The 27,736-nt window shown below is 39.6% G+C and overlaps 1 protein-coding gene across 1 annotated transcript in view; it reads right to left on the bottom strand.

Annotated features, from left to right (window-relative positions):
• APOO (apolipoprotein O) overlaps window positions 1-18,060 on the bottom strand; it is a 28,898-nt gene extending 10,838 nt beyond the window's left edge. The window contains exons 1-7 of the mRNA XM_005484363.4: window positions 17,916-18,060; window positions 13,370-13,477; window positions 11,017-11,136; window positions 8,373-8,427; window positions 7,219-7,314; window positions 5,195-5,286; window positions 154-261 (exon numbers count right to left, since the gene is read on the bottom strand). Coding sequence (XP_005484420.2) covers window positions 154-261; window positions 5,195-5,286; window positions 7,219-7,314; window positions 8,373-8,427; window positions 11,017-11,136; window positions 13,370-13,477; window positions 17,916-17,924 — 588 coding nt within the window. The 5' untranslated portion in view covers window positions 17,925-18,060. The remainder of the gene's footprint in view (window positions 1-153; window positions 262-5,194; window positions 5,287-7,218; window positions 7,315-8,372; window positions 8,428-11,016; window positions 11,137-13,369; window positions 13,478-17,915) is intronic.
• Between the last annotated feature and the right edge of the window lie 9,676 nt (window positions 18,061-27,736).

Raw genomic sequence — 27,736 nt, 5'->3', positions numbered from 1 at the left:
TAATGTTTTTCCACAGCTTAGAAAGAGAGAATGAAAAATTTCTCTTCAAAAATAAAGGCCAAGTCACAGTGGAACAAAACCACTGTTGTTCATAATTTTTTTTTCTGAAAAGACAGTGGAAAATTCAGAAATCAAGTTCTTCAGACTTCTTACCTTATCACCTTTTTCCCCTGATTTCTTCTTCTTAGGAGTATCCTTCCAAAGAGCTTCTACAGCAATATATCCTTGAAGACTCCATTCATACAGCTGTGTGCCAGCAACCTTTGAAACAAAAGTTTTTAGAAGGCATGAACTTAATAATCTGGGGAATATTGCCTTGCTTCTTATTTAAGTGGAAAAAGTCTCACAACACAAGATGTTTAACTCTTCCTGCTCAAGCTCACAATGTACAGAATTAATAAACATCTTGGAAAATAATGTCCCATGAGGAATAAGAAAAAATAATGTGCTAAAAACCTAAAAGTATACATCTGTACAAACAGGAGTGGAATGCTTCTGTGTGGAAACAATCCCTGTTTTCTTAGTATTTAACATTCAACATAATTAACATAGGCAAAGTATTTCTTAGTTTGACCAGACTCATTTTCAAAGACTCTTCTAAGGGTTATCATTGTTTTGCAATTTTAGATTTTATTCTCGTTTTTTTAGAATTTGCTGATAGATGAATGTTATGAATAACCAGCTGTCAACTCCCAAAACAGTACACAGCTAGGAAAGACTCCGTTTGCTGCATCACACCAGCAAGTATTTTATGTCAGGGAAAGGCCCAAAGTCTAATAAAACAGTATCCCTTGTCCCTTATGTACATGGAATTGTAGTATTTATAGCACCCTTTAAAACTAAAGAGTGTTAGGTTTTTATAGCCAGGCTCAGGTCTATACTGTCTTTCACATCACTATCTGTTTCTGTAAGAGGAACAGCAAAAAGGACAATTTGTCCAACTAAACAGCTATTAAACTAAAAAAGCTTAGGAAATCAAGAACTAAGAAGGTATTTCCCTATCTCCTACAGCAGGCAAAGCCACAAAATGTAAACTCTGAGAATAGGGCAACTGTAAATGTTTCTGAAACAATTTTCTGATGTTTCTGAACTACATTTTTCAGTTTCTTCCAGTCTCCATCAATTCAGAGACAGTTCAAAGACTTCGTGAGCCAGAGTGATTTTTATGTGTGTAAAGAGGCCCAAGGAATTTCCCTTCTATGAACTTTTTGCATGAAGTTCAAGGGGAAGTGCAGATTTTTAGCACCCGTGTGCCAAGTGGCTCTGCTGCTGGGTACCCGTGGTGTGAGGAGCCACTTCCCCTCGTTTGTGTGATGTGTAATCAGCAAGGCTGATTACAGCAGCTCCTGCACAATGGTACAAGGATGTGTGCTGGCTACCTTACAAAGGAGCCTATTGAATCATCAGAATTAAAAGAAAACAAACCCAAATCAGCATCTACACTTCCAAGTCACAACTACATCCAAAATGTTTTAAATACAAAGTGTCCTTTTTGTCACCATATCTGTCCAATGATTTTGGTTTAAACAAGTCCATTGGATGCACTCAGTTTTCTCTATAGCTGAAAGTGATAAGAGTTATCAGAAAAAAGCATATCAAGTGATCCAGTTGAATCTCCAAAACTGCCCAATTTACATATTTTAGGTATAGACAGTTATTTTGGTTTTCAGTATCATAAGTGTTCATTCTGTGGCATCTAGCAGTTCAACAAATCAGCTGGCTCATCTGAAAAAATGGTAGTCACTTGTGCAAACAGTACAAACCTACCACTGAAAAACATCTGAAAAATAATCACAATAAACAAAGTGCTGGTTTTGTCTGCAATATCAATGCAGACACAGCTCCCAACATAAAATGAGAAAAAACAACTGTCCTTAAGCTATATTTTTGTTTCTGATTAAAAATACTCCATTAAAATATTTAAAACCACACTAAATCCCCAACAGTACAAACTTAAAAATATTCTTATAGTCATATAAGGAGTCACATGACCAAGTGATTCATGCATTGCATTAGATGAGAAACTGGTCATTCATGCTGCTGGATTAAGTAGCTCCATCACAAGGTACAGCAGCCCAGACAGTTCAGTCTGCCAAAACCAACCAATGTTTCACCATGGCACAAACCTCCCAAGAGCCAGGACCCACAGACACTTCCACAGCTGGGAAATGCAGTTCTAGGCAGACTGGAAGTGCAAGCTGCAAAGCCAACATGCTAAAACACCAGTGCTGCTGAATGCAGCACTGTGAGCGGGTTTGTAGCTGAAGTTTAAACAAACGAGTTCAAAAGTCAGATTGAGTGGCTCTCAACAGGGATTCTGAAAGTTTGAGGTGGCCATGGCCACCAGCACCCACTCTGGGCACTCCTGGGGTGGCACCAGGGCTCTCCAAGGCCTAAGGTGGCACACAGCACCCTGAGCATGCATTACTGACCACACTGGTGTCACACAGTCACACATTCAGAGCCTTGATCAGCAATTCTTTATCTATATACTGAAACTACAAACTGAGAGTGCACTGCTTTTCCTGCACTTACAAAATGCCATTTCAGGAGCACTGAGCAGCCCCCATGGATGAAGGGACCCCAGGTCCTGCTTACAGCTCACAGCTCCCTGTGAGGAGCCCTGTCCTGCTCTCAGCACAGCTGGTTATGCCTCACAGACTGAACCCAGCAAGGCACAAGGAACAGGTTCAAAAGACACAGAAATAACGTGGTTTGCTGTCAAAGAAACAAAGCTCTATTGGGAAGCTTTTCTTTCTTTCTAGAAGAACAAAAGCATAACACACAGTACTTTAGTAAAATTGAAAGGTTCTAATAACAAAGGACAAAATTTAATTCCAATTATAGAGTTATTTAAATAACTGCATAATGGAAAGTTCTTTCCAGCTGGAATATAAGCCACAGTAAATACAAAGTATTTTGAGTATATTATGATTAGCTGGAAAGCAATAACATTTCAAAACACTAAGTAGGGTTCCACCAGAATAAAATAAGCTTTAGTATTAAATTTAGTTCCATACCACATATACAGTCTGTCCTTTTGTTCAAAGTTATTAAAAATATAGTAATACTGGCAGTGAGGAAATAAATCCCTTACAAATTTGTGATTTATTAAAATGTGATCTATTATTTATTAGATTATTTCCTAAAGCAGGGAAAAAATAATAGTCTATGAATTTGTTCCATCTTCAATTAGATGATCAGTGTCTGAAAACTCCCTGTTACCAATGATGAGCTCTGTTGCTACAACTTCACTTAAGGAATTCATACATCTTAATTAAAGAAAAATTTTTACCTAAGATGATTTAAGGGTTGGGCCTCAATTACAAATACCCTTTGCTGTGTTTATTTCCAACTCTCCATTAGAAAGTCTGAAATAAAGGTGGGACAGAAACAAAACCCCCACAAACTTAAAAAAACAAAAACAACACAATACCCAGTGAAGGGAATTATACAAGTGTAAAAGAAAAAGCAATGATGAAGTACTTAAGTGTGGAAGAAAAATAAAAAGAATATAATATAAAAAATAATTTAAATTTATGTTACAGAATATTTTCTATATTGTTTCATGAACTTAGCAAGTGAGCTTTGTACTGCAGGCATTCCTTTCTAGCTTTACAGACATTTTTTGAAAGGCTTATGAAGCATTTAAAAATAATTAATAGACAGGAAAGTGTTTCCAATTTCAGATTAAAGCCTAAAAATTATGGATGGTAAGATGTGATATGCTTACAACTTTGCTTTTTTAAGAAAAGAAAGCACAAGATACATTAGAGGAACCAAAACAGTATCTGGGATATTACTCTCCCCACAGAAGTTTCCAAATTCAGGTCTACTGTCCTGACCAAGTCAACAAAGCTAAACCCATTCCAATCTCCTATCAGATTTTTCATTACAGTCAAACTAAGAACTGTGAATTAATCAAAGAGCAACCATGCACTTCAAAGTTCTCATAAAATAAACTAGGTATTGTGAAGCTGTTAGCACCAAATCCACAGTTAAGCCTGAACTGAGCTTCTTTAAAAACAGTAACATCAGTTTGAACAGCGTTCAATCACTTCCCACCTCACTGTTCAGAAGGCAAGCAGAATTTTAATACACAGTTTCCAACAGAAATGTCTAAGCTTCTTAAGTTTTGATGGGTCTTTTTCCTGCCACTTGCATAATTTTTACTCTCTGAGAATAAGCCAAGAGAATTATCTGTATTTAGAGCATCTGAATCCTGGAAGCAGTAAAAAAAGATTCCACCAAAGATCAGAGTACCACCATGCTGGCAGAGCTCAAACTCAGCAGTTTTGACTCTCTCTAAGTCAATGACCTTTCAGTTTTTAAAGAACATTATGTGTTCTTGAGAATATCATTTTACCATTCTGACATCTCAGTGTTATTCACAAGTGGCCAGTACCTAGATGGCAAATTTACCAAAGGCTGAAATAGAAAGAATTTGTGAAAGATGCAGGTATGTGCACTGTGAGTGGTTAAGGGCTGGATATGAAGCACAGTGTGGTGGGGAACTGAGGAATGTGCCAGCACTAAGTGTGGACAGCAAGGCACATGATCTAACATCAGTAAGGGCTGTGAGCAATTCTGTGCTCTCCTCAGTTCTGTCTCTAACAGGAACTCATTTCAGCAACTGCAAGTTAACAAGTTTCTTGTGTGCCTGAAACAACAAATCCATAAATAGGGAAGGCATCCAGTAAGTTTGCAGCAGAATTCTCACCCTGTTCCAGAATGTGCATGCTATCTTTCTTAAAGCCCCAACAAAAAAAAGGCAGAAAATGTCAATAACATTTATCTCAAAATGTTATGATGACTTGTCTATAGAAACTCCTTTTTCTTCTTTCAAAGTTTTCATTTGCTCACAAGATATTTCATGTTTCCTTAGAGTTGTAAGTAAACACAGAAACTGTACTCACTTAGCATATTTATGTTAATTTAGTATTACATGAGGTTAGAGGTTTTGAAAGGAAATTACATTCCTCTAACTGAAGACACTACTGCAGAGGTTAGGAAAAAAAAGTCACTAAAAGGAACAACTCTGATTATCTTTCAGCCCAGACTGCATCTGCTTTGACAAATTAACAGTAATATTGTTAATTGCCACTGACATGGCTTTTAAACATGGATGACCAGTTAATCTGAAGCCAGGAGGCAACAAAGAGAGACTTCTGCAAAGAAAAGAATCATCACTGACCTTTGCAATAGCAACTGCTTCCTGAGGGTAATACATGGAGGTACCCATACCCATGAGAGCTGCAGGATACACCAACTTCTTTATTTTTGAGCCTGTTTTGTAACAAAAAATCAAAAACCACAAACCATTGATAGAGTATATGTTAGCCAAGCCAGCTGAATGCCCCTATTTTATTTATAAACAATAAATACATTTCTTAATACATTTAATACATGTTCTTAAATACATTTTAGTGTATTTTCTTTTCCATCCTACCAGTTCCTTAAGAAACATAATCACTCTGATCAGTAGGGGCCCCCCTAGTAGTTTGCTAAACTTTTTAAGCTTCACTAAGATCATATCTTAGATTGGTTGTGCACATAAATTCCTTTGGACATGAACTGCTGACCAAGTCTGGGACTAGGACTGCACATATCCAGGCTCCTCTGAGTAGGAGTCTATAAGGAAAGTCTCTGAATGCTGTGACTCAAGAGGAGGATCCTCCCCAGACAGGTCAGTCTGACCCTGTCCTCTATGCAGGAAGAGATCAAGTTGCCATCAAATCCTTTCAAACCATTGCTTTGTATCAATAATCACATTGCTGCTGCTCTCTTGCAAGTGAAGTGCATCACTCCATCTGCAACACGAGTTAAATCCAATTATCTCTAATGGCATTTTAAACCAAGCTGGACGACTGCACAATATTCACATGGTTAAACTTTGAATACCATATTTTCTACTTAGTGAGCAGCTGTGCATATTCCAGTGCTATGATTAGACCTGGAGGATTTTATCTGTACCTTCCAAGAGAGCAATTTCTCCACAAAGATCAAGGAAAGGAAGAATAAAATAAAGAGGATTTTCAGTAACATCAAAATTAAGGGGCACTTCCTTCTATGGTTTGAATACTTTCTGGAAATAAAATTCATATTTTAAACTATTAACAGAAAAAAAAAAGTTTTAAAATTATGGCTCCCATCCTAAAAGATTCACAAATGTAACATTTTTAGTATGAGGTATTTTCATTTTCATTAAACTTAGGATCCTCTAATCTTTCAATTCCAGTCCCAAGACTGCACTCTCCCCTCACTTTTCTACAGTTATAAATGATGGAAGCTAATTTCATTCATGATCACACTGCTTGAGAAGCAGGAATACAAAGAAAAAGAACTTCAAACAGGGAAGTTACCTTGACTTCATTAGAAAAAATACACAAGGAAAAAAAAGTGAAGTATTGCTCTCACCAGCTTCACTGGAAAATTCAATAGCTGGAGGTGCACTTCTAATTTCTACACAGCCAATCACACACTTCCAGTTCAACACATTCAGGCCCCACAAAGGTTTATTTTTGTTCAAACCATGTTCTCACTGCTATTTAAATTCTACAGCTTTAAAGTTCTGTTACCTACATTTCACTGCATTAAGAATATCTTAATGTAAGCACAAAATACTTGTTCATACTTAACATTTCTTACACTAAAATGTATTTATGAAGGCACAAGCATGTGATGAAATTAACTGTATCATTTTTCTGTAGTGCAGGTATTTACAGCACACTCACAGTTCACCAATCTATTTGCTGAATCACAATCTGCAGCATCTCTGCAAGTCAACACACAATACTTTGAAAAAACTTGAATATACCCGATTGGACACATACCATAGTTCAGGAACATCTGTATTTTACCATAACTCATTCCACAGTTGTTTTCTACAGTAACAGATGTGATGAAGAACTTCAATAATTAAAAATATTTTTAGGCTAAAAGATACCAAACCAGTCCTTTGCCATTTTTGTAATACTAAAATACTACTGGGGAAAATGGAAGACTACATTTTAGTAACAAATACAGCAATGATAAAACAAAAATTGTTGGTTATTAAACACCTTTTCCATGCAGTTTCTTTATAAGGAATAGTGCAGAAACATGTTTGTAACAGTTAATTCAGATCTCCTTGTCACAACTAAAAATCAGTACCCTAAAACCCACAAAAAATTACTTACCCAAAAGTGTAACTTAACCAGTCCTATGGTTTCCACTTACCTCTAGCAAGAAACAATCCAATAATTCCAGCAAAACTTATCACACCAAGCCGTGGATAAAATCCAGCAGGAGGTTTTTGGAGAAATTCATAGCCCTCTGAAAAGAAGCCAGAACAAAGTGCTTTAATGTAATGTGAAAGTGTTTTTGTGATAAGGAATCATCAATACACGCTGGCAATTGTTACAAAACACAAAGAGTTATCAAAACACATTTAACTATCATGCTCATTTTAGATATGCTGGCAAAAAATTCAAAGCCTTTGAGTTCTTCTCTAGTGACACATGAATGAAACTGAATATTGTATTGTATTCACCAATTTTCACAGGAGCTTTGCCTTTGCTCCTGGGCCATCTGTTTTGTTTTGCTCTTTGCATCTCAATCGTATCTTTTTCAAATTAGCGATAAAAACCTTTGCAAAATGGAATTTCATAGTTACACCTTAACAATAACTAGTTTCAGTAAAATACTGTACAAAAACCAAACCAGAGAACAATGCAAAGACACAGCAAAAACAAAGTGCACTCTAAGATGGGAGTCTGGTGGGGGAATGGAAAACTATGGAAAATCTTCCATGCTAACAAGTTCAGAAGACTGAAACCGCTAAGTTTAAAGAAAAGAGGTGCAGTATCTGAAATGAGCTCTACATAGAATCCATCCTCAGTCCTGGAAAACCCAAGTGTGAAAGGATGATCCCAAAAATAAAAACTAATTAAAATTATTTTGGATTAATTCAAAATTCTTAGGAGATCCATGGAAGCAAACCAAAATGAAAAGGCTAAACACTATAAACAAAAGACTTTAATGCTTGCAACAAATAATAAACTCTCCAGGAGGTTTCAGCTACTAAGCTGGGTCAAGCAAATACTGCTGGCTGGGAATAAATGGTGAGGGGCTTTCCCCTTCTCCTCCTGCATAATTAATTTTTAGTGACATTGATAAACGTAAGTGCTGCTCTCAGATTTTAATTGCTTAGAAATGTAGTGTCATAAGTGACCCACAAAGGAAATTCAAACAGATACACAGTGGAAATAAATTAGTCTTAAATGCATTAGAAATTATACATACAATGATGCTTAATGGAATTCCCTGTAAACTGAAGAAACAGTACAGTCTTGCATTTTAAATTGCTAGTTAAGAAAACTAAGCTGATTTACCTCTACCATGCTCAACAGCTTTTTCTAACTTGGGCACAGCTTTGGCATAAAGATCCTAAGAAAAAAGAGAACAAGGGTAAATACACATAGCAAGTAGGTAAAATATTAACTATAGACTGTAACTGAGCTGAAAAAGAAAGGAGAAATAAAAACAACAAGAAAGAAAAAAGTGATGGGTCCCTAATATACCTTTCATTCCCACTTCCACCCATCACTTATAGGGCTATGCTTGTTCAATGTTACATTTAGCATAACTTACAGATTCTTCTCAAAGGACTCTTCAGAGAGAGATAAAATACAGTACTTCAAAACACAGACAGCAATCTCAGTATTTATTGAGATCAGGCAACTGAAACTCAGAATTATCTTGGGTTTCCCAGTGTATGCAGGTATTGCAAAAATACTTGAGGTGATGCAAAGAAAGAAGTACAATGCTGCAATCAAAGGGGTATGTGACTCATTCTGCAAGGTGATAAATTCCACTTTCCAGGAGACTGTCTTACACTAACAAGACTGCATTTGGAAGTGACTTGGAAAATTAGATGTTCATAGATCTCCAAAGCAAACTAAAGACACTGGATCAACCCCATAGACCAGTTCTACATTTTTTTCAGACTGAGAATATTCAGGAAATAAACGAAAGCACATTGTCTTTTATCCAAATAAAAAAAAAAACTCAATAAAAAGAAACCTGCTGATTGTGATTTACACTAATAATGCTTTAGAGGAACAGTGTAAGGCTGTATACAAATTTGAGAACAAATTCTTAAACATACATGCCCAAAGCTAAAGCAGAGGATAGTCTTAAAATTCTACCTGAGCTGCACCTGTGCAGAAGTGAAAGCGTTTGTTTAGGATATTGTATGGGGATATCTTTTGAACTTTCATCTCCTCACTGGCAAGACTGATGTAAAAAAACCCACCCAGCATGAAAATGAAAAAGTGTTAGCACGTGACACACAACATAACTTTAAATGGATGTTGGTGTTATTAAAAGACAATTTAAGAAGAACTTGCTCTAAAGATCCCAAAGACAAAGTCTGGTCTGTCATAACTGAAATATAACTGGCTCATTTCTACATCTGAGGTTTGAGCTGCATTCCCACTACAGTAAAGTAATTTTGGAAAAGTAAAATGGATATACAAACATAACCAATTTCCTTCTGATTATCCTGGGTTATCTGTTTGATTTTAAAGACAACAGAGACACACCTAATTACTATTTTCTTCAACATAGCAGGGATGAGCAGGGGGTGTAAAACCAAAGCTGACTACAGTTAAGCAATATTGCCCCAACCCATAAAGTTTACATGCCCACTTCATAAAATGAGTCAGTAAACCACTGCCAGGAAATGGCTTCTTGTGTGTGAGCAGAAGAGCACATCTTATGTCAATGATCACCAGACAGACAAAAAAAATAAAACCAACAGGATGCCAACAGGTCAGCGAGACACCCAGCAAGGTTAAAGGCCAACTTCCTCTGCAATTTCACTGCCAGTCAGGGCTGCCACAGGCAACCAAGCAAACCCATGTGCTCAGGAGCCAGAGCCCTGACTATCCTAAGGAAACCCCTTCCCCTGCCATAGGGCTCTGCTGGGGGCACTTGAAACACCAGACTGAGGAACCCTGAAAAAAATGTTTCAGTCCTGTGAAAAGCAGCACCACACAGAACTTGCAGGCAGAAAGGACAGCCCAATCTCAATGTGAACAGTTTGGCTTTCAGTGGAGAGCTGGGCACAGAGCTGGCAGCTCAAGGGGATTCATAGCAGGCAGAGGGCAAAGCACAGAATCACCCACAACTGCCCAGAGACAGCCACGGGGCAAAGATTCCCCCACTTCAAAAGAAGCCTCAACATTTCCTGGGCAGGGAAGAGCAAGAAAGCTCTCCTGGGGCTTTGCAATCTAACACCAACAATTTAGGCCTTGATCACAAAAATCTTGGTTTTCCTCTCTGCTGCAGAGCCTATTTTTGTATTTAATGACTATTTACTCTAAGCAGACTACCTAATAAAATATATATGAGAAAGTTTTGGGGCAAGGCCTGAGGATTAGGTTTACCAGTACTTAGTGGCCTGGGATTTTCTCTCTTCCAGAGAGCTGCATTCCTTCCCTCAACATTCCAGTTCAGCTAATACTGATTTATTTTTTGCTAAGTTGTGTTTTGTCACAGTTGCAGCAAGGGCAACTTGGTTTTGCTGCTCCAAAACACATTGCTTGATAATTTAAGGCCTCCTTCAGCATGAAAACTGTAAATACCACTCTCCTATCTTCCTAACAGTGCCAAATCCAGACATCCCTAGGTATATTTAAGCCTAAAGTTCACTTCAGAAAACAATTCTATGCTTTAGTTAATTTTAATTCTTTTGGAAGGAGAACCCCTAAACCCAGGGTTTAGTTCAGCAAATTAGTATAAAGACACAACAGGTTCTGTGTGAGAAGGGGGTGAACATTATGACCTGAACTGTGGAAAATTTTAAGCAATGCAGAAAACTTTCAGTGGTGGCACATTTTTGAAAAATGCTGTTAACAGCTATCAGCTCTTACTTTGCTGCTACCTGTTCATTCCAAGTCAGAAAAAACAAACCAGAATCCCAGCTGGAGCTTTACCCCTGAAGCATCAGGGGTGCAATACAAACCATTGTACCTGACACCAGGCTGCGTATGGCTCCAAAACCTGCCGCAAACGGGAAACCCCCTCCTCCAATTCTGTTTTGGGATTCTCCACATATTTCGTCTCACGAGCTGGGGAGGAGTACAGTGACAGCTGTGAATATTAGCAAACAAGATGTTAAAAACAAAGGTAAATTGTGTAAGTAGGTCTTCAGGGCATGAACAGTCTAAGCAAAGAACACCTAACACTGTGCTTACTACATAAACAAGGCATAATAAAAATTCACACAGCTCTGAGACAACCATTATGAGCAAAGTTTAATTATACAGCACATAATTATGATGAAGATGACTTCTAACTGCTATACAATTCATTCATAGCTGCTATATGATCCAAGTCACAAGTTATAAATTAATATTAAAGTAGTTTAATAAGAACACACAACATAATTGTGAAAAATGTTTCCCACCTTAATCAGCACTTCTGGTTCCCAGTTAACATACTGAATGCACTAGAAATGACAATCAATCATTTTCTATGTATGCACAAGGCATCATTAAAGAGCCTAAGCAGCTTCTAACAAAGGTAACATCCAACACACGTGTGTCTGTTTGTGACTGAGCAGGAAAAGGGTCCAACACCCCAACCTTTGGTCATAACCACATCAGCAACTGACAGCATTCATGTACCCTGGCACAGAGCAAAGAGGAACTGTAATGAGCAATGGGCACCTTCACATAATAAAGGCCAAACCACTCTGGTTAGGGTTTACAATCACCACAACATGTACTACAATTACCTAAGCATATTTGAAACTGTATTCCATTAAAAAAAACCCTGAGTTTATACTGTTGAACAGCAAATCTCAGAACAAAAAAACCTATTAAAATTTCTAGCAGCTTATATACTACACAGATGTTCAGTATAAAGAGCTTATATTTTGCACCATATTTACACTCCATTTAGTAGTTTATTATAATCTGATGATTACAAGTATTGCTGTATTAAAATGTAGCCAGCTCTCTTTTCAAGATCAGCTGTGTTGTAATTTAAAAAGCTGCTAACCATAACATAATACAAAATTACAACAAATTTATCCAATAATTTGGTAACTTGTGCAGCTGGATTTCCCATAATACTTTGGAAGATGAGGATTTTCAGCCTCACTTCCCTAGGAAACCAAGTCATCCCTGGCAATCACACTCACAAGCTGAACTTTGATCCTGTTGGGCAACCTAACAGCAATGCCCGGCACGAGGACAGAAATAAGGAAATTCCCATATATTTTATGAAACTAGACAGCTGACACATAGAGATCCAAACTAAGAGCCTGTGAATGGCAAGAAAGGCAGCCAGAAGTCCATGGCTTGCACATTCTGCTGAGCTGGAGCTGATGGCAAGCCCATTACTCACTCCCATGAGCTCCATGCTGCTGCCTCAGGGCTGACTCAGGCCAGCAGAGGCTCCCAGGACCCCCTGCAAGTGCAGCTCCTCTCTCTGCTCAAGGGAACTGCCAGCCCCAGCACCTGGGGGTGCACAGCACAGCCTGCTTCAGTTCCAGTGCTTATGGGACAACGCTTTGGCTTGGGTTGAAGTACCCAAAACTTTTAAACAACTGCATGCTCTCATGCCTATAAAGCTGGATTTGGTTATGAACTACTTATTTTGATTTTTTTGGTGTTGGAGACTTTTAAAAGCCTGTGTAACAGTGCTGCTGAGTCTACAGTTTGACAGGGTATTTTAAGGCTCTACTTATAACCAAGACATTTGTAACAACCTGAAGAAATGAAAACATAACAGGTATTACCACTACTTATTGTATTTGTTGTTGCTTAGGTCTGAATACTGTGAAGAAAGGAAAACTGAAAAAATTCTGCAGGCTACTATGGTGGATTCAAAGTATTGCCAGACAAGAATTGAGATATTTAAAAAAGAGAATATTTTTAGAAATAAAACATTCTGGTTCACTGTTTTAGTGGAGAACATAAATGAATTTTTATTAGAATTTACCAACACTATTTACAGTAAAAAGTAAGAGCTATTATCTGGGTAAAAAGCAAAGAAAATATTCCTGTGGACTTGAAATATAACCATAAGTAAATCTATAAACATGAAAATATAATTTCTGAATGAAGACTAACAGGCTTTAATGTAGGAAAATATTTTACACACAGCAAGCCTGGCCCTATCAAGTAAAGAACATCAAATGCCATGCTCAGGTAAAAGCAAAACTGTACAGACATCTCTGTTGAGGACAACTGAGAAGCAAATTTAAAGGCACAAATACAAAAGGTGACAGGATGTACCTAAATGCTTTCATACATCAAAACACAATGTTTCCAGAATTCTTTAGATAGGAGAGCACTAAGACTCTAACCACACTCACCTCCTCAATTTTCAGCGACTCCTTCTTGGAAGCCTTCTCTGAGGAAGCAGCATAAACCTGGACAGAGAGCAAGCCCAGGCTGACAGGGGCGGCCCCCAGCCGGATTACCTGGAAACAACACCAAGGACAAGAACATCACTGTGTGCAAACAAAACTGCAACGTGCCTGAACACAGCCAGGGAGACAATGTTTATGTCCCCTATATGGTAAAGAGGGATCTCAAGAGATGCCTGGAAATTAGGAGAAAGGAGGGTCAGCAGTACACAATCTAATGCTCTCGGGCACTGACATGGTAACATCTAAATCACTCAGGTGGTAATTGGAAAAACCTAAGGCTAAAGGGGGCAGTAGAAATAAATGCTAACCTCATCAGTTTTCATCTCACAAAAAAGATCTTGTTTTCTCTAGTTTAAAATAATTTTTGTATTAACTTTCTCAGTTTAAATAGCAAGATTATATTCATATTTTAAACAACTTTGCGTATGCCCATAATACCTCAATTTTTCCATAGTTAGTACCAAGAAGTTCAGTGTTTTACTTCTACTTAATATCTGCACATAGACTTAGAAAAACAAGGAGATCTGCAGCTATAAATACCAGAACAAAATCAATACTTTCTAAAAATTTTAGGAGTGTCTCCTACTTTCTGTAAAAAACATGAACTATTTGACTGTTTTTGAATACTTTAAATTCAATCCAACCACACCACACAACCACCATGACTAAGGTGGATGGATATAGCTCTTCCAATATTCAGGACCTATGCTAAACTGAATTTCTTAATGGGAAAGTCTGCTTCAACTTAAAAAAAAAACAGAAGAAAAGGAATCTTAGCTCCAGAATAAATCAAAATGCCCAGAGAGCATTTTCCAGCAAATGCACATCTTTGTTAGCAGCAAAGTATAACTCCAGAAATATCAGCTGAAATGGGAAAGCTTTCAATGTCTCCTACTCCTGTTACCGCTCAGGGAAACGTGCAGAGTTACATCAGCCTGTGTTTTGCTGGATCAGGTTACAGCTGCAGTGGGTCTGACACCGAACTGGAGGTGCCTGGCTCCTCTCCAGCACTGCTGCCCAGCAGTCCTGCTGCTCACCTTGCCCTAGCTGTGCTGGCTGGAGGCTCCCACCGTCAGGGAATTCACCTGGCCACAAAGATTCACCCTGCAGGAGAAGGGAGAGCTTTGTGCAGGGCAGCAAACACAGCCCTTCCTCCCGTGGAACAGCCTGGCAAGCACCACGGGAGCTGTGGGGACAGGGCTCAGAAAGCAGAAGGCAGCAAGGCCTCTTCCTTTTGTGAAAAATCCATGTATTTTATAATTGGCTTTTTGCAAATATTAAAATGAATATTGTATGTGTTGTGTTAGAAAGTAATGCTGTATTAATTTTCTTAAGTACTGTGTTAAATATAGTTTTAGGTTATAAAAATTGTTAAAATAGAAACGATGCTATGTAAGATGCTTTGTTTAACAGAAAGGGCTTGCAGCGAGATAGCAGCCACAGGACACCTAAATCTTTCAGAGAAAGGGAATTTATTATCTTATTATCAGAAGAAATGAACTTCTTCCCGCCTTGAAGGCACTGTCAGGATTAGAAGGAAGAAGTTGACTATGACCAGACAGAATCCTGTGTTTGAATGGAATTTATGCATCATGTATGAGGTGTATGAATATGCAACAGGCTATTGCTTTTAAGGGTTAATCCTCTGTTAACAGCTGTCCTTTTTCGGGCTGGTGCTGCCCAGAAAAAGGTACCCGGACATCCGTAACTCTTTGTTTTTATTGTCTCATATTGTCTTAATTCAATTTGTCCAAATTGTTATTACTCTAATTGTGCTACTATTTTTATAACCACTTTATTACTATTAAACTTTCAAAATTTTAAAATCAAGTGATTGGCGTTCTTCACACTTTTCACAACTAGCAGGGTCTGTGGCACTGACCCAGCTGCTTGTGGCACTGGAGCCGTGGTCACACCACCCCTCCTCCACGCTGTGATGGTGGCAGCTGGCCCAGCCACGGCACAATTGCTCTGTCTGGCTGCTGCAGAACTGTTAGAAAACAACTTTAAAATTATCCACACCACAGCAGCTTACTGTAGGCAGTCAAGCGTTTGCAGCTTAAATTCCTTCAACTGCCTTGCAGGTGGAATGGTCATTAAATGTAACCAACAGACTCCTCAAACTAAAAACTGGGCTATGCAGTTGTCACACTTCCTGAAAATGCTGGTTTAGGTGTAGAGAAAAAGCACACAAGAACTAGGTCACAGGATTCTCTTCAGGAAGATGTAAGAGATCTGATGGGTCAAAAGGAGTGGAAAAACTTGCTTAAAATGGAAGTTTTTCCTTGTCTGAGTTTATGGACTCGTTACTAAATCACTATAAATGAAACACCACAACGACTGGATCAGCTGTTTCACAGCCAAGGAAAGACAAGGATAATCTCTAATAGTGTTTGCTTAAACACTTTTCACATACTTCCATTAGCCAGGACAAAACCAAATGCTACTAACCATTAATAGCTGTAGAGTTTATTTCCTCAATCTTTCCTTTTTTCACTGCAAAACTGTTCTGTCACTGAAAAGGCAAAAATCTAAATGCATCTTGTTTCAGAAATATGTTTTCAAATGGTGTAAATGGCGCTAAGTGTCACCAGTAGAAACTGTAAAACCAAATGTTTTAGATATTTCAGATTTTTATATAAAGACCCAAACAGCAGAGCACAAGGCTGGAAGCACCTGGGTTTCACAAAACAGTATCAGTGATCACAGAACTACTCAGACTGAAATGTTAACTGTTTATATTATCAAGATAATGAAGCGCAGACGTTTTCCATTGTTTTTAATTTTTAACAAAATGAAACTAACTTCTGAAAGTGCAAGCTGAATCTCTTCTTAAATGCGCTGTTCAAGTCATACTGCAATGGTCTCCTACATCAGCTGCCTTATGGGACAGAGAACTGCTGCTAAAACACTGCCTATTTGCATACACAGAAGTGTTTGGGAGTATGAAAGATCAACTGCTGTACTTTTTGTTTCCAAAACTCCCTTTAGGATCTCATTTTTGAATTCCATACTAATCACACATTACTAATCCAATTGCTTTAGTAAAACATTTTGACTGATTGAGCTGTGCCTTCAGCCTGCCAGTCTTACAGCCACTCAGTATCAGAAAACCAGAGCCAACATTCTTTTCCATTGGCAAAGCTCTGCAGTTATTTTAAGCAAAAAAGATACATTTACTCCTCTCTAGCTCAGAATTCAACTTTATCTTTAGACACCAGATAGGAAAAGCTTGAGCATACTTTTGAGAAGGCTGATATGGTCCTGAAGTATGAAAACACTTCATTTCTCTCATCTTTTTCAATTATTCTCACTCCTATTTCTCAACCCAAACTATAAAAACGTAAAACCAAAATCCAAACTCTTGAACACTCCTGTCCCTGAAGCACAAATATCCTGGACAAAAAGCCACCTTCCCTTTGGCTCTTGGAGGCAAAACATGAGGTTGGCCTGAAGCACCTAAACCCTCATTAGCAGCATAAAGGTACTAACATACTTAGTGCCTAAATGCACAGGTTCACAGATAAACCTTCTAATGACAATTATGGAATTCTCAATGATTCCGAGCACAGAATTCCAACATCAAAGCACAAAAAGAACAAGAAATTAGTGACAAGAGCAGAGCAAGCAAGGGCTCAGCACATCAGTACCACAGACTCACAGAATTGTCAGGGTTGGAAGGGACCTCGGGAGCTCATCCAGTGCAGCCCCGTGCCAGGGCAGGGTCACCTGGAGCAGTGACACAGGAACATGTCCGGGTGAGTGAGCTTTGGATGCCTCCAGAGACACCCCACGACCTGGGCAGCTGTTCCAGTGCACTGCCACCGTCAGTGTAAAGAAGTTCTTCCTCACGTTGAAACGGAACTTCTTGTGTTTCAATTATATATTAGTATTTAGTATACCAAGTATATTGGTATCTGGAGATATTATCAGCCCTTCACAGGGAAAATGGTACCCAAGAACCGAGCATCACCAGGTTTTGGTGGTTTGTTATGGGTTTTTTAAAGCAAGCAGCCGTAACAGCGATCTGACTGGCACAGAGCTCGCTTTTAGCCTGACCTGGGGCCGCTCTAATCAGAGGCAAAGACCTCTGAGGCAGCCAGAGCCGGACCGTGCTTTCCGCAGGTCCCACAGACAACCTTAAGGCGCTAAAAGAGAGACTTTTCAACATCGAGCTGACACTTTGAAGCGACAACTGCCCGAAGCCAAACTCTGCGGCAGCACACTGCAAAGAGGGAATGCGATCTGCACGCACCGCTCCGCACTCTGCGGCAGCACCGCTGCACCCCAGAAGCGACTCTAAGTGAGGACTGTGCCTCTGTTCATGCAGCACGGAGGGCACGCGGTGCCGCAGCGCTAAGAGGAGCGGTGAAGCAGCCGCAAGGAGCGCGGCCCCAGCAGCGGGCGGAGCGGAGCGCACGGAGCGGAGCGGGGCGGCGCGGGAGCCCCGAGCGCTGCGGGCCCAGCCCGCGCGGGGACCCTTCCTCACCTTGAACATGGCGGCGCCGGGCGCGCGGCGACGGGGCGATGGCGTCACCGCGGCGTGACGTCACCCGGCGACCCCGCCCCGCCCCGCTGCAGGCACCGCCCGGGAAGCGGAGGGGTCCCAGCGCTCCCTCGGGAATGGCGCCTCAGGGCTCGTGTGGGACAAACGTGGTGCCGGAGTGCTGAAAACGCTTACACACTAGCCCTCAGCCCCGCGGCACCGCTCCATGTGTTACTTTGCGGCCTTTATAAAGATGGTTCGGCTGCTCAGAGATCACAGGATCAATCACAGGATCACGGAATCAGTTAGTTTGGAAAAGACCTCTGAGGGTGTCGAATCCAACCTGTTACCGAACATCACCCTGTCAGCCAGACCATGGCACTGAGTGCCACGTCCAGCCTTTCCTTAAAGCACCTCAGGGACGGTGATTCCACCAGCAGTGCATTCCCATGCCTACTCACCCTTTGTGTGAAGAAAGTTCCTGATGTCCCACCCAGCCCTTCCCTGGCACAGGAGAGACCGAGCCCCAGCCGGCCGCGCCCTCCTGCCCGGGAGCCGGAGAGGGCGATGGAGGCACCCGAGCCCCTTTACCCGGCTGGACACCCCCGGCTCCCCCTCACAGCACCCCTGCCCCAGGCCCTCCGCCAGCTCCAGCGCTCCTCTGTCTCTGCCAGAATAACGTGGATGGCAGTGCTGGTTCCGCTTGGGGTAGTTCATTCTCTTCACAGTGGCTGTGTATTGGATCAGTGCTGAACACGGTTGATAATACAGAGATGTTGTTGTTACTCGTGTGTTGAAGACAGAATATCCCTTTCGTCATTTGGGGTTACCTGTCCCAGCTGTGTCTCCTTCCATGCACTCCCGGCCCCTCACCAGCGTGGCCTTATGAAAAGCAGAAAAAGCCTTGGCTCCATGCAAGCCCTGCTCAGCAATAACAAAAACATCTCTGTATTATCAACCCTGTGTTCAGCACGAATCCAATACACAGCCCCATACCAGCCACTGTGAAGAGAATTAACTCTACCCCAGCCAAAAGCAGCACAATGGGGCTAGTGTATGGATAGGGTTCTGTGCCTATCTCATATTAAAAAAAAACAAAAAAACAAACACACACAAAAAAACCCACCACTCTTTTCTCAGTATTTTTACACTTTTCATCTCTGCATCCCTTGGGGCATCTCCCAGCTCACTTCAGTGAGTTGGACAGGTAAAAGTTTTTTCTGCTCACATCTGCAGCAAGGGAGGGTCTTGTGTACATCCCACAGTGACTGACTTGTAACTCAGTGGGAGATGAATATCAGAAATGAGGAATGCTGAATTTCTGTCAGAAAATTACTTGCAACAGGCTGCCCAGGGAGGCAGTGGAGTCACCATCCCTGGAGATGTCCAAGAAACATAGTTTCTTGAAAAAAAGCTGGTATTTATTTTAGAATATGAATAGTACTGTGTTAGTCCTAGAAAACGTTGTTAGAATTTTAATGCAAAAGGTGAATCACCTGAAGAATATGGTAGCAAACACTTCATCAGGAACACAACTGTGGAAAGACAGACAAGGTAGGCATCCTTGCACGATTTTCTTTGTCATGATAATTTTTGTTGTTCCCTCTTAAAATTCCTACATTTCTTTACTGCAGATTCTTTATAGACCTAACAGAAGCAGCTATAGCAGGAAGAAGTTTAACCACTGCATTGCAGAACTGGGCAATGCTCCTTAACTGGCAAATTAATGGGACAGCAGAAATACCACTAACAAATGGTACAAGATGAGCTCCAGTACGCACAGACAATACTGGTATTTTATTATGGATTTGGTTATAGAGATTTTAGCATGGAAAAGTTAAACCTAAAGGGTACCTAAATGACCAATCAGTGAGGAACACTAATTGCCCTCTTTGTCCATTGCACCATGCTTTGCACAATCAGTTACATTTACAGAATATAAGCAGCCAGAGTGAGGCAAATGTTTATGGAAAACTGATTTTGCAGCATTTTGTGGAGGTTTTGTCAGGATGTGGAATGATGGTGTAGTTTGCAAAGCACTTACATTTCTTGATGCATTTTAATAATAATTCTCAAGGAGTTTAAGAAAATGTTCAAAGCTCAAAGTTATAGGTGAGCCCACAAGAGGAGCGATGTGAATCACTCAAGGTGAATAATGGCACCTGCCCTGGTTAGTTCTCAACCAAAGCTAAGTCCCATGCCATGGGTAGGATCAGCTGCTCCTCAATTTTTGCAGGAGGCAGATATAAGAATATTTCAAATACACTGTGTTTTTAAGTTTGGTACATGATTAGTAAAGAAAATTCCATTTCTTTCTGGACATAAAATGGTGTAAATGTTACTAATATGTATTTTTGTCATCAATTTATATGTAGTGACTATACAGCAATTATTAACACAACTATGTAACATATATAAATATCTGAAGAACAGATGGTTGTTTAAAAAAAAAAATTAATCCAAATAATTTTATTAGCTCAGGCATCTTCAGTGCACTTTTTTCATTAATGTGGATATTAATCTTTAAAACTACTGATAGACTGATTCAAATAAATGGGAAAACCTTTGTAGAGAACAATACAAATATATTTGCTTTCATGTAGGAATATTCTTCTCTTATACTGGAGGAGGTTGTCCCTGCCAAATTTCCCTGGGACAATGATAATATATGCCATAATGGATTATGCTCAGTCCAAAACACTGTCAGACAGGCTTAAAAAGGAGCTCAAGTTTCTGCTGCTGAGGCCACAGAATAAAGAGGTTTGGCATGGTTGACTCCTGGCTGTTTCTAACGTAAGGACCTCTAGCAAATTTCAGTTTGATTTTGCATGCCAGTAATTTTAGAAAATTGGCTTTTCTAAACACTTGTGAAAGACACATTTCCCTCAGAAAACTCAGAGATACTTGAAAATGTCACCACAGTTCATAAACTATGTAATCACAGGCAGAAATACAATTTAAGGAACTTGATCTCTAATCCAATGCCTTAGGCATTATGGTCTGAGCTTTCATAGTGTTGTATTAGATTGCTTGTTTACAGATTATTTTTGGGTCAGGAAAATAAGATCAGTCTTTTACTACTAAAACACAGTTCTTTGCCATAGATGTACAATTGTAGGGAAAAAATTTATTTGTTGCACATTAATGTTAAAATATGAGTGTAACATCTGTCCAAATACCAATGAAGTTACCTACTCACACTGATTACTGGAAAACATTATAATTCTGGAAGGCTGGTTTATTTTGATGTTCTCCTTCAAGATAAATGTTCTTGTATATTAAAAAAACCAAACAAACAACCTCAACACCCCCCATTTTTCTCCATGCACCTTTTCTCATTAAAACACATTATTTTTTAAAATACCATGACTTGTCACTACAGTTTTGCCAGCCTGTTCAGAACTGGGTTTTGATGTCTTTATAAACTAAACTGCTGTTCCCCCTCTTAGAGCTTTTTGTGTTGTAAGTGGAAAGAATGCTGTTTGGCAGCACTCCCTTCAAGGTCATTGAAAATATGTAGTTAATAGGAAATACAGAACCAGAGGCTCCAGTAAATTCAGTTTCAGCTGTTAAGCAGCTTCACCCAATGCTGTGAGGCTGGAAATGCCCACACAAGGCCCAGGGGGAGGGCCACGGCAGGCACAGCCATGCAGTCTGCAGGGCCATGATCAATTCCTCAGGTTCCTGTCACTTCCAGCACGTATATGTCAGGCAGCTGACTGAACTGGCTTTTATGGGGTGCATGATGACACTTTTCACAATGCCTTTAGTAGTTTGCATGTCCATAGGAACACCCCCTCATCCTTTCTACTTCATTCACTTCCGAAATAAAAACAAAACCAAACCGAAATTGAACAGGCTTTTGTTTTTAATGATACCGTCTTATTTAGAGTGAAACTTACCCTGTGCTTTTTCTTTTCACAGCTAAGGTGGGTCGTTCTTCGACGTTTGTCAAAGGCTCTTTATTGGCAGCTACAGGTCTGAATTCACACATTCAGAAAGTAATTTGGCTGTTGAGAACAGAAGCCATTGCAGAGCTATTTGTGACTTCCCACTGACCTACCTTTACTTGCAGCAAAGGCTTTAAGCATTCACATCTGAGGTAAACCAGGACGAATTTCAGCACCTGTTTTCTCACCAGCTTTGTCACATTCTGACAGCATCCAAAATACACTCTGTGCTTTCCAAATAAAGATTCTATAAAATAAGACAAGAGGCAGGTAGAAGAGAGACATACATAATGCAAAAACCCCAGTATAACCCAAATGCATCTATTTCACTTCTGGTATACCATGGTTAAAAACCCAAACATTCCTTCCCTGATTCAAATCCTTGGCTTCTTGCTGCAGCCACCAGAAGCTCTGGTTCCTCATTTTCCAGCTACTCCTTCCAGCCACAATGAATAATTCTTCTGTCATTCTATCAACAGGTTGTTGATACCACCAACAGAGATGTGTGGATTGCCTAGTCAAGCACAGGTAATAAGCTACCAGTAGCAGTGAAAATACAAACAGCTTTTTGATGCCCTTAAAAACTCATCACAACAAAATCCAACTCTTTTCAAAATTCAAATGCACCTCAGATTTCAGTTGAACAGGATACATTCTGGAAATCAGCTGAGGCTAGAAGATGAAAGGTCCTGCATCTGTTGCCAGTCTGTATATATTTTGTGCATGAATTTTTTTACCTTAAAAAATTATTTTCACAGCAATCCCTAATTTCTTAGCAAGGTGATGTGAATAGCTTTACCTCATTTGCCTGTACATGTCTTGATTTACATATATTCACAAATATGCATGAATATCAAATGTAGTACATTATTTACCTAAAATAGTTTCTAGGTCTACCAAATAATTCTCAATTAAAGGAACACATTCCTTCTGGAAGCAAAATGCCCTTTTTAGGACATAATCTATTTCTGTTCAGAGCACTCCTTAGTCTGGAAATCCTTCTGCAGTTCCTTGCTCTGTGGTACCAAGGCCTTTGTTCAGGCTGGGTTTGCACCTCTGCATTCCTTTGTCTCATTCATCAAAGCCCATCATATGTGGTGGCTCCCACTATTGCTTCCTTTCTAGCAGCATTTGCCACTGGGAACAACACCAACCTTACCCAAGCTTAGTGCTGAAGTGCATTTGGGAAACTCTAGGACAGGTCTCTCACAATCACTAATGAAAGCCCTCATTTCAGTGGTTTCCACTAATGATCCCTTTTCTGTTTAACACACTTTATCCCCTACTTCTCCTCATGTGACACCATTGATGCCTACCCCCACTCCCTCTGGAGTGGTTGCATGCCTGCAGCTCATGGTGCAGGAACTGGGGGGCACAGGGCAGTGGGGCACAGCCTGACAGTCTTTACTTTACCTGCTTCTATCCAGTACAGCATCTGAAACTACCTCAGACACATAAATTGGTACAATATGGTGACTTAGCTTGCTTTGGCTCTTGCACAGATGAGAAAAATGTCACACTTCTCAAGGGTGATCAAATAGGTTCTCCCTCCTCTGTGCATGCAGCAGTGCAGGGCACCACACAGGCCCAGAAACTGGGTGTTACAAATAGGAGCAACTTTACTGAACATCAAGAGTGGCAATTTCATGAACTGAAAAGCCTGAGGGATCAATCCATTGTTACAGAAAATGGGAATGTGAAACAGGTAAATTGTATGTCTGGTTCCAGGCATTATCTCTGGAGGATATTGGATTATTTCCATCCACAGCAGATGCATAAATCATCAAAAGTTAAAGTAGTGGAAAATTGCTAACCCATCCAGCCACTTTAATGTGTTCTGCCCTGCTTTGAACAAGGCTGCAGATCTGAGAGCAGATCTCTCTGTGGCTTTCTACTCCAGTTTAACAAGTTTAGCAAAAAATACATTCTTGTAATTGATTTTTACCATGGGAAAAATAAAAATCTCTGCACAGCAAAGCTAGGACAAAACTAAAATTGAGAAACTCTGATCACTTTTTAAGGAGCATTATGTTCTGCAGAGCACAGTTGGTTATTATTTGTGTGTTAACAATTTTGTACTGAGATTTCCTTGGCTAAGGTATTTAGTTTATTTAACTTACATAGAGGTCAATCTCATTCCCCTTGTTTTCAGAGAACAGCACTAAGCCAAAATCCACCTCCTTCAGAAAACAGCTAAAACACTTCCAAGAAGGTTGTTAATTGGATCAGTTCCCAACTTTAAGACCATGAAAAGTCATTCAACTAAAAGCTACAGTTGAGTTAATTATCATCACCTTTTTTTCCTTCTGACTACAAAATGCTTTGCAGTGCTTTGGATAATCTGTCAGGAGAATGATTAGGAAAGTTATTACTTGACAGTAACTTCCTGATTGCAATTAAATGAACTCCAAATCCTCAGGAGAAGAAATATATAGATTTTAAAAAAAGCTTTTACCCTCTGAAACATCTTCTGAAACTGGTATTTTGGATTTCATTATAGTAAGTTAAAATTCAGTTCTTAGTATCAAGTTGCCACCTGTGTTAAATGAAAAACTCCTTGCAGAACGACCTGTAAGAGCCAGAGGAAGAAGTGAGGGCATGAGTGACCCAAGGCAAATCCTATGGAACATCCTCAGCTGACCAAGGACACCTGAGGAGCTTGGACTCTTCCTGGGCATAAATTTGCCAGGAGCGCTTTCTGAGAGGTGCAGAATGATAGCAGAGCAACTCCTTGCTTTGCAGGAGTGAAAGTAAAGGTCATCTCTACACCAACATAGGGGAAGCACTAAAGGCATGCCTTCCATCAACACCAGAAGCACAATGCCATGCATTTTGTATGACTTGGGCAATCTGGCAAGGTAAACACAAGAGGAACCCACTGACCACGTTAAATTCTTACCCTGAAGTGACAGAATAGAACACAGAGTAAATACTTGGTTTCTGTTGGCATGATGCAATTCCTTTAACAAAGAAAGGATGGTAAAGTGAGAAAGTCTCATCAATAGCACTCAAGTACATACAAACAGACCCATACCATGCACAATTCACCACAGGAAAGAAAAGATTCTCACACAGGAAAAAATAATTACATGTTGTAACTCAAACTTGTGAGATGAAACACGTGACAAAGTCTAAACAAATAAATGTTTAGAACATGCCTGAGGACATATGGAAAAGGCTGTGGGAAAGGAGGCTGCCAGTTCAAGCCAAGGACAGACATAGTTGTCTGGTAAAATTAAATAGTGCAATATAAGGGTTAACCATTAAAAGCCTTCTACCTCATTAGAAAACAGATATTTTATTCAGCACCACTTACTGAACAACATTTATTTGTAATGTACAGGAGAAATGCTACCAAGGGTGACACCACCAGGAGACATCTGAAGGCATCAGACACAAAGCAAAGAGTATTTTTTGAGTTCCTTTACAGACCACATACCATCAATCTCGAATGTTTGGTGCTCAGCACATGGTGTTAATGCTGGCATTCATTCCAGTGGATAGATGACTGACCAGTCACTGCAGGCTTACCCAGACATCATGATGAGGTTGGAAAATGTTCATGAAAACAACAAACTGAAGCTGCCTTTACACATATTCCCTACCCTCTTCCTTGAATGAAGGTTTTGCTCATGCCAAGGAAGTTGCCTTGGTCCAGGTGGTGTCTCAGTTAAAGGATGACACCAAACCATCAGCAAGATTTGACAGGCTACAGGTGGGTAGGGGATCATGTAGCCACAAGAGTAATGTGGACTTAAAAGGTACAGAACTGATACAGAATCTCTGCAACACCCAAAGCAACACTGCCTTTCCATATTATTATATCAATGAATGAATTCATTATATGAATCCATATAATGGATTCAAAAAAAGAAACAAATAAACAAACAAAAATCCCCAAACACAAAAAGCAGAACCCCAAAACCCCAACCTATAACAAAGGGGGAACAGCTGTTGAAATTAGGAATTTCATGTCAACAAGAATAATTTATAGCAAAGAATACAGAAAGCATTCACCAAATAAGCCCTTTGCCAAAATAACATCAATTTCATACCATACAAAACAAATGAACACAGATTACTAACTACCGTCAAAATTAAGGCCACATATTAAAGAAAACAAAATGAAGAATTTGGTACGAACCAGTCAAAATGTGAGAGCTCTAAGTGAAATAATGGGAACTTTGTTGGAGATGCCTGATGAACTACAGAGGTGCTAACAAGTAATGTCAGGCATTGTGACATCTTGGAAAAAAGGTATTGCCAAAAAATTCCACCTGGCTCACTGAGAAGGGAAATTGAAAAGGAATGTAAGTAATATTTACAATGTGACAAGATTGTAATCTTCTCTTCCACTGTATCAGTCTAATGCATTTAGTCTCCTTTTGAACTCAAAATGGGGACACATTACAATTAAAAGTGGCCCTTCCTCCCTTTAATTCATCCACAGCATTCTCCCATTAAACAGTACACTGTGTAGGATGAAGAAAAGTTGCTAAAAAAGGAGGGGAAGGAGGAGGGGGTGGGAAAAGTTACTTTATGCAAATAAAGTTTAAAGTAATTTGAATTATTAAAATAAAATTAAAATGCTATTTTAGAACTCAGTATTGAAAAAAAATAAAGACATCACAGTTATTTTCAAATATTCTTGACAATCTTCAAATATTCAGACTTTTAAACCAGGGGCTTTGATCTGAGAGAGACTTGACAAAATAGTGACAGAGAAAGTAAAAGTGTGGCAGTGGACTGACAAGGAAGGCTTTCATCAGACTGCTTGAGAAAATAGGATTATAACCTGTTTTACCTGCCCTCCCAGCCTGCTCCTCCTCCCTGGCACTGAATGCTGATCTGACACTTTAATCCTGAAATAAAGCTTCCCCCTCCTGTTACAGGCAATGTTGAGAAGCATAACCTGGTCCTGGGGCACTCTGAGCTGCAGGGGGGATGCACACCTGGTCTGGGAGCCCAGAGCAGGGAACCTCTGTCCCTCTGGCCTGGGGCTGACCAGCCCCAAAGGCTGCCCTGCCTGCTCAGCCTCTGTTCAGGCAGTCTGAATTCAGAGCTCCACACCAGGGGACAAATGTGACAACCAAGTCAACTCCAACTGATTCAAGCCTGAAATGCAGAGTGAACAGATAAACACACCACAGCAATTAAGACTGGGGAGACAGTGAAATGCAGCTAAAGAGAGGAGCCTGAAGTTTCTCATATAAGCACATCCAACTTGATGGGACAACTCTTAACAAAATCTTACACATACACTGCAGCGAGACGGTTTTCAAGAGTGTTTAACTGAGTCATCTCTGAAGCCCTGGAGAAGATAATCCAGGTCCACTACATTTTTGAGTACTACAAAGTTTACGCAAGAGTGTTTAAAGATTAAAAATATTTTATTTACACTTTTCTTTATACACATTTTATACATTTTTTTCAGCTTGAAACCCAAACAGAGCACATATGCAAGTCTGAGCATACTTGTATCCATGACAAGGGAAAATTACTTTCTGCCAAAAAAAAAAAAGACGAGAAAAAATGCTTTAAAACAGTTAAAAAGAGGCAATTCTTAAATTATTTAGATACGTTTGTAGCAGTCCTAGGATAATCATTAGACAGGTAATCCAAATGTATATAGGAGGACATATACATATAATTTTGATTTTCTACAGGAAAAGTATTTCCAATAGTTAGACACAAACACAGTACAGTCTGAAAATAACTTTTCCTTTTAACTTATCAAATACATTCTTTTCAATACAAACAATCTGATATTGTACACTGGAATTGTGGGATATTATAGTGGAATTGCAATCTCCAGCATATAATAATTTATTTTAGAAAGATCTACAAAAATAACAATATGTAGGGAAAAATATT

Source organism: Zonotrichia albicollis, chromosome 2 (genome assembly GCF_047830755.1).
Source record: "Zonotrichia albicollis isolate bZonAlb1 chromosome 2, bZonAlb1.hap1, whole genome shotgun sequence".
NCBI classification, from domain to species: Eukaryota; Metazoa; Chordata; class Aves; order Passeriformes; family Passerellidae; genus Zonotrichia; species Zonotrichia albicollis.
This window is presented reverse-complemented; position numbering and strand designations above follow the sequence as displayed.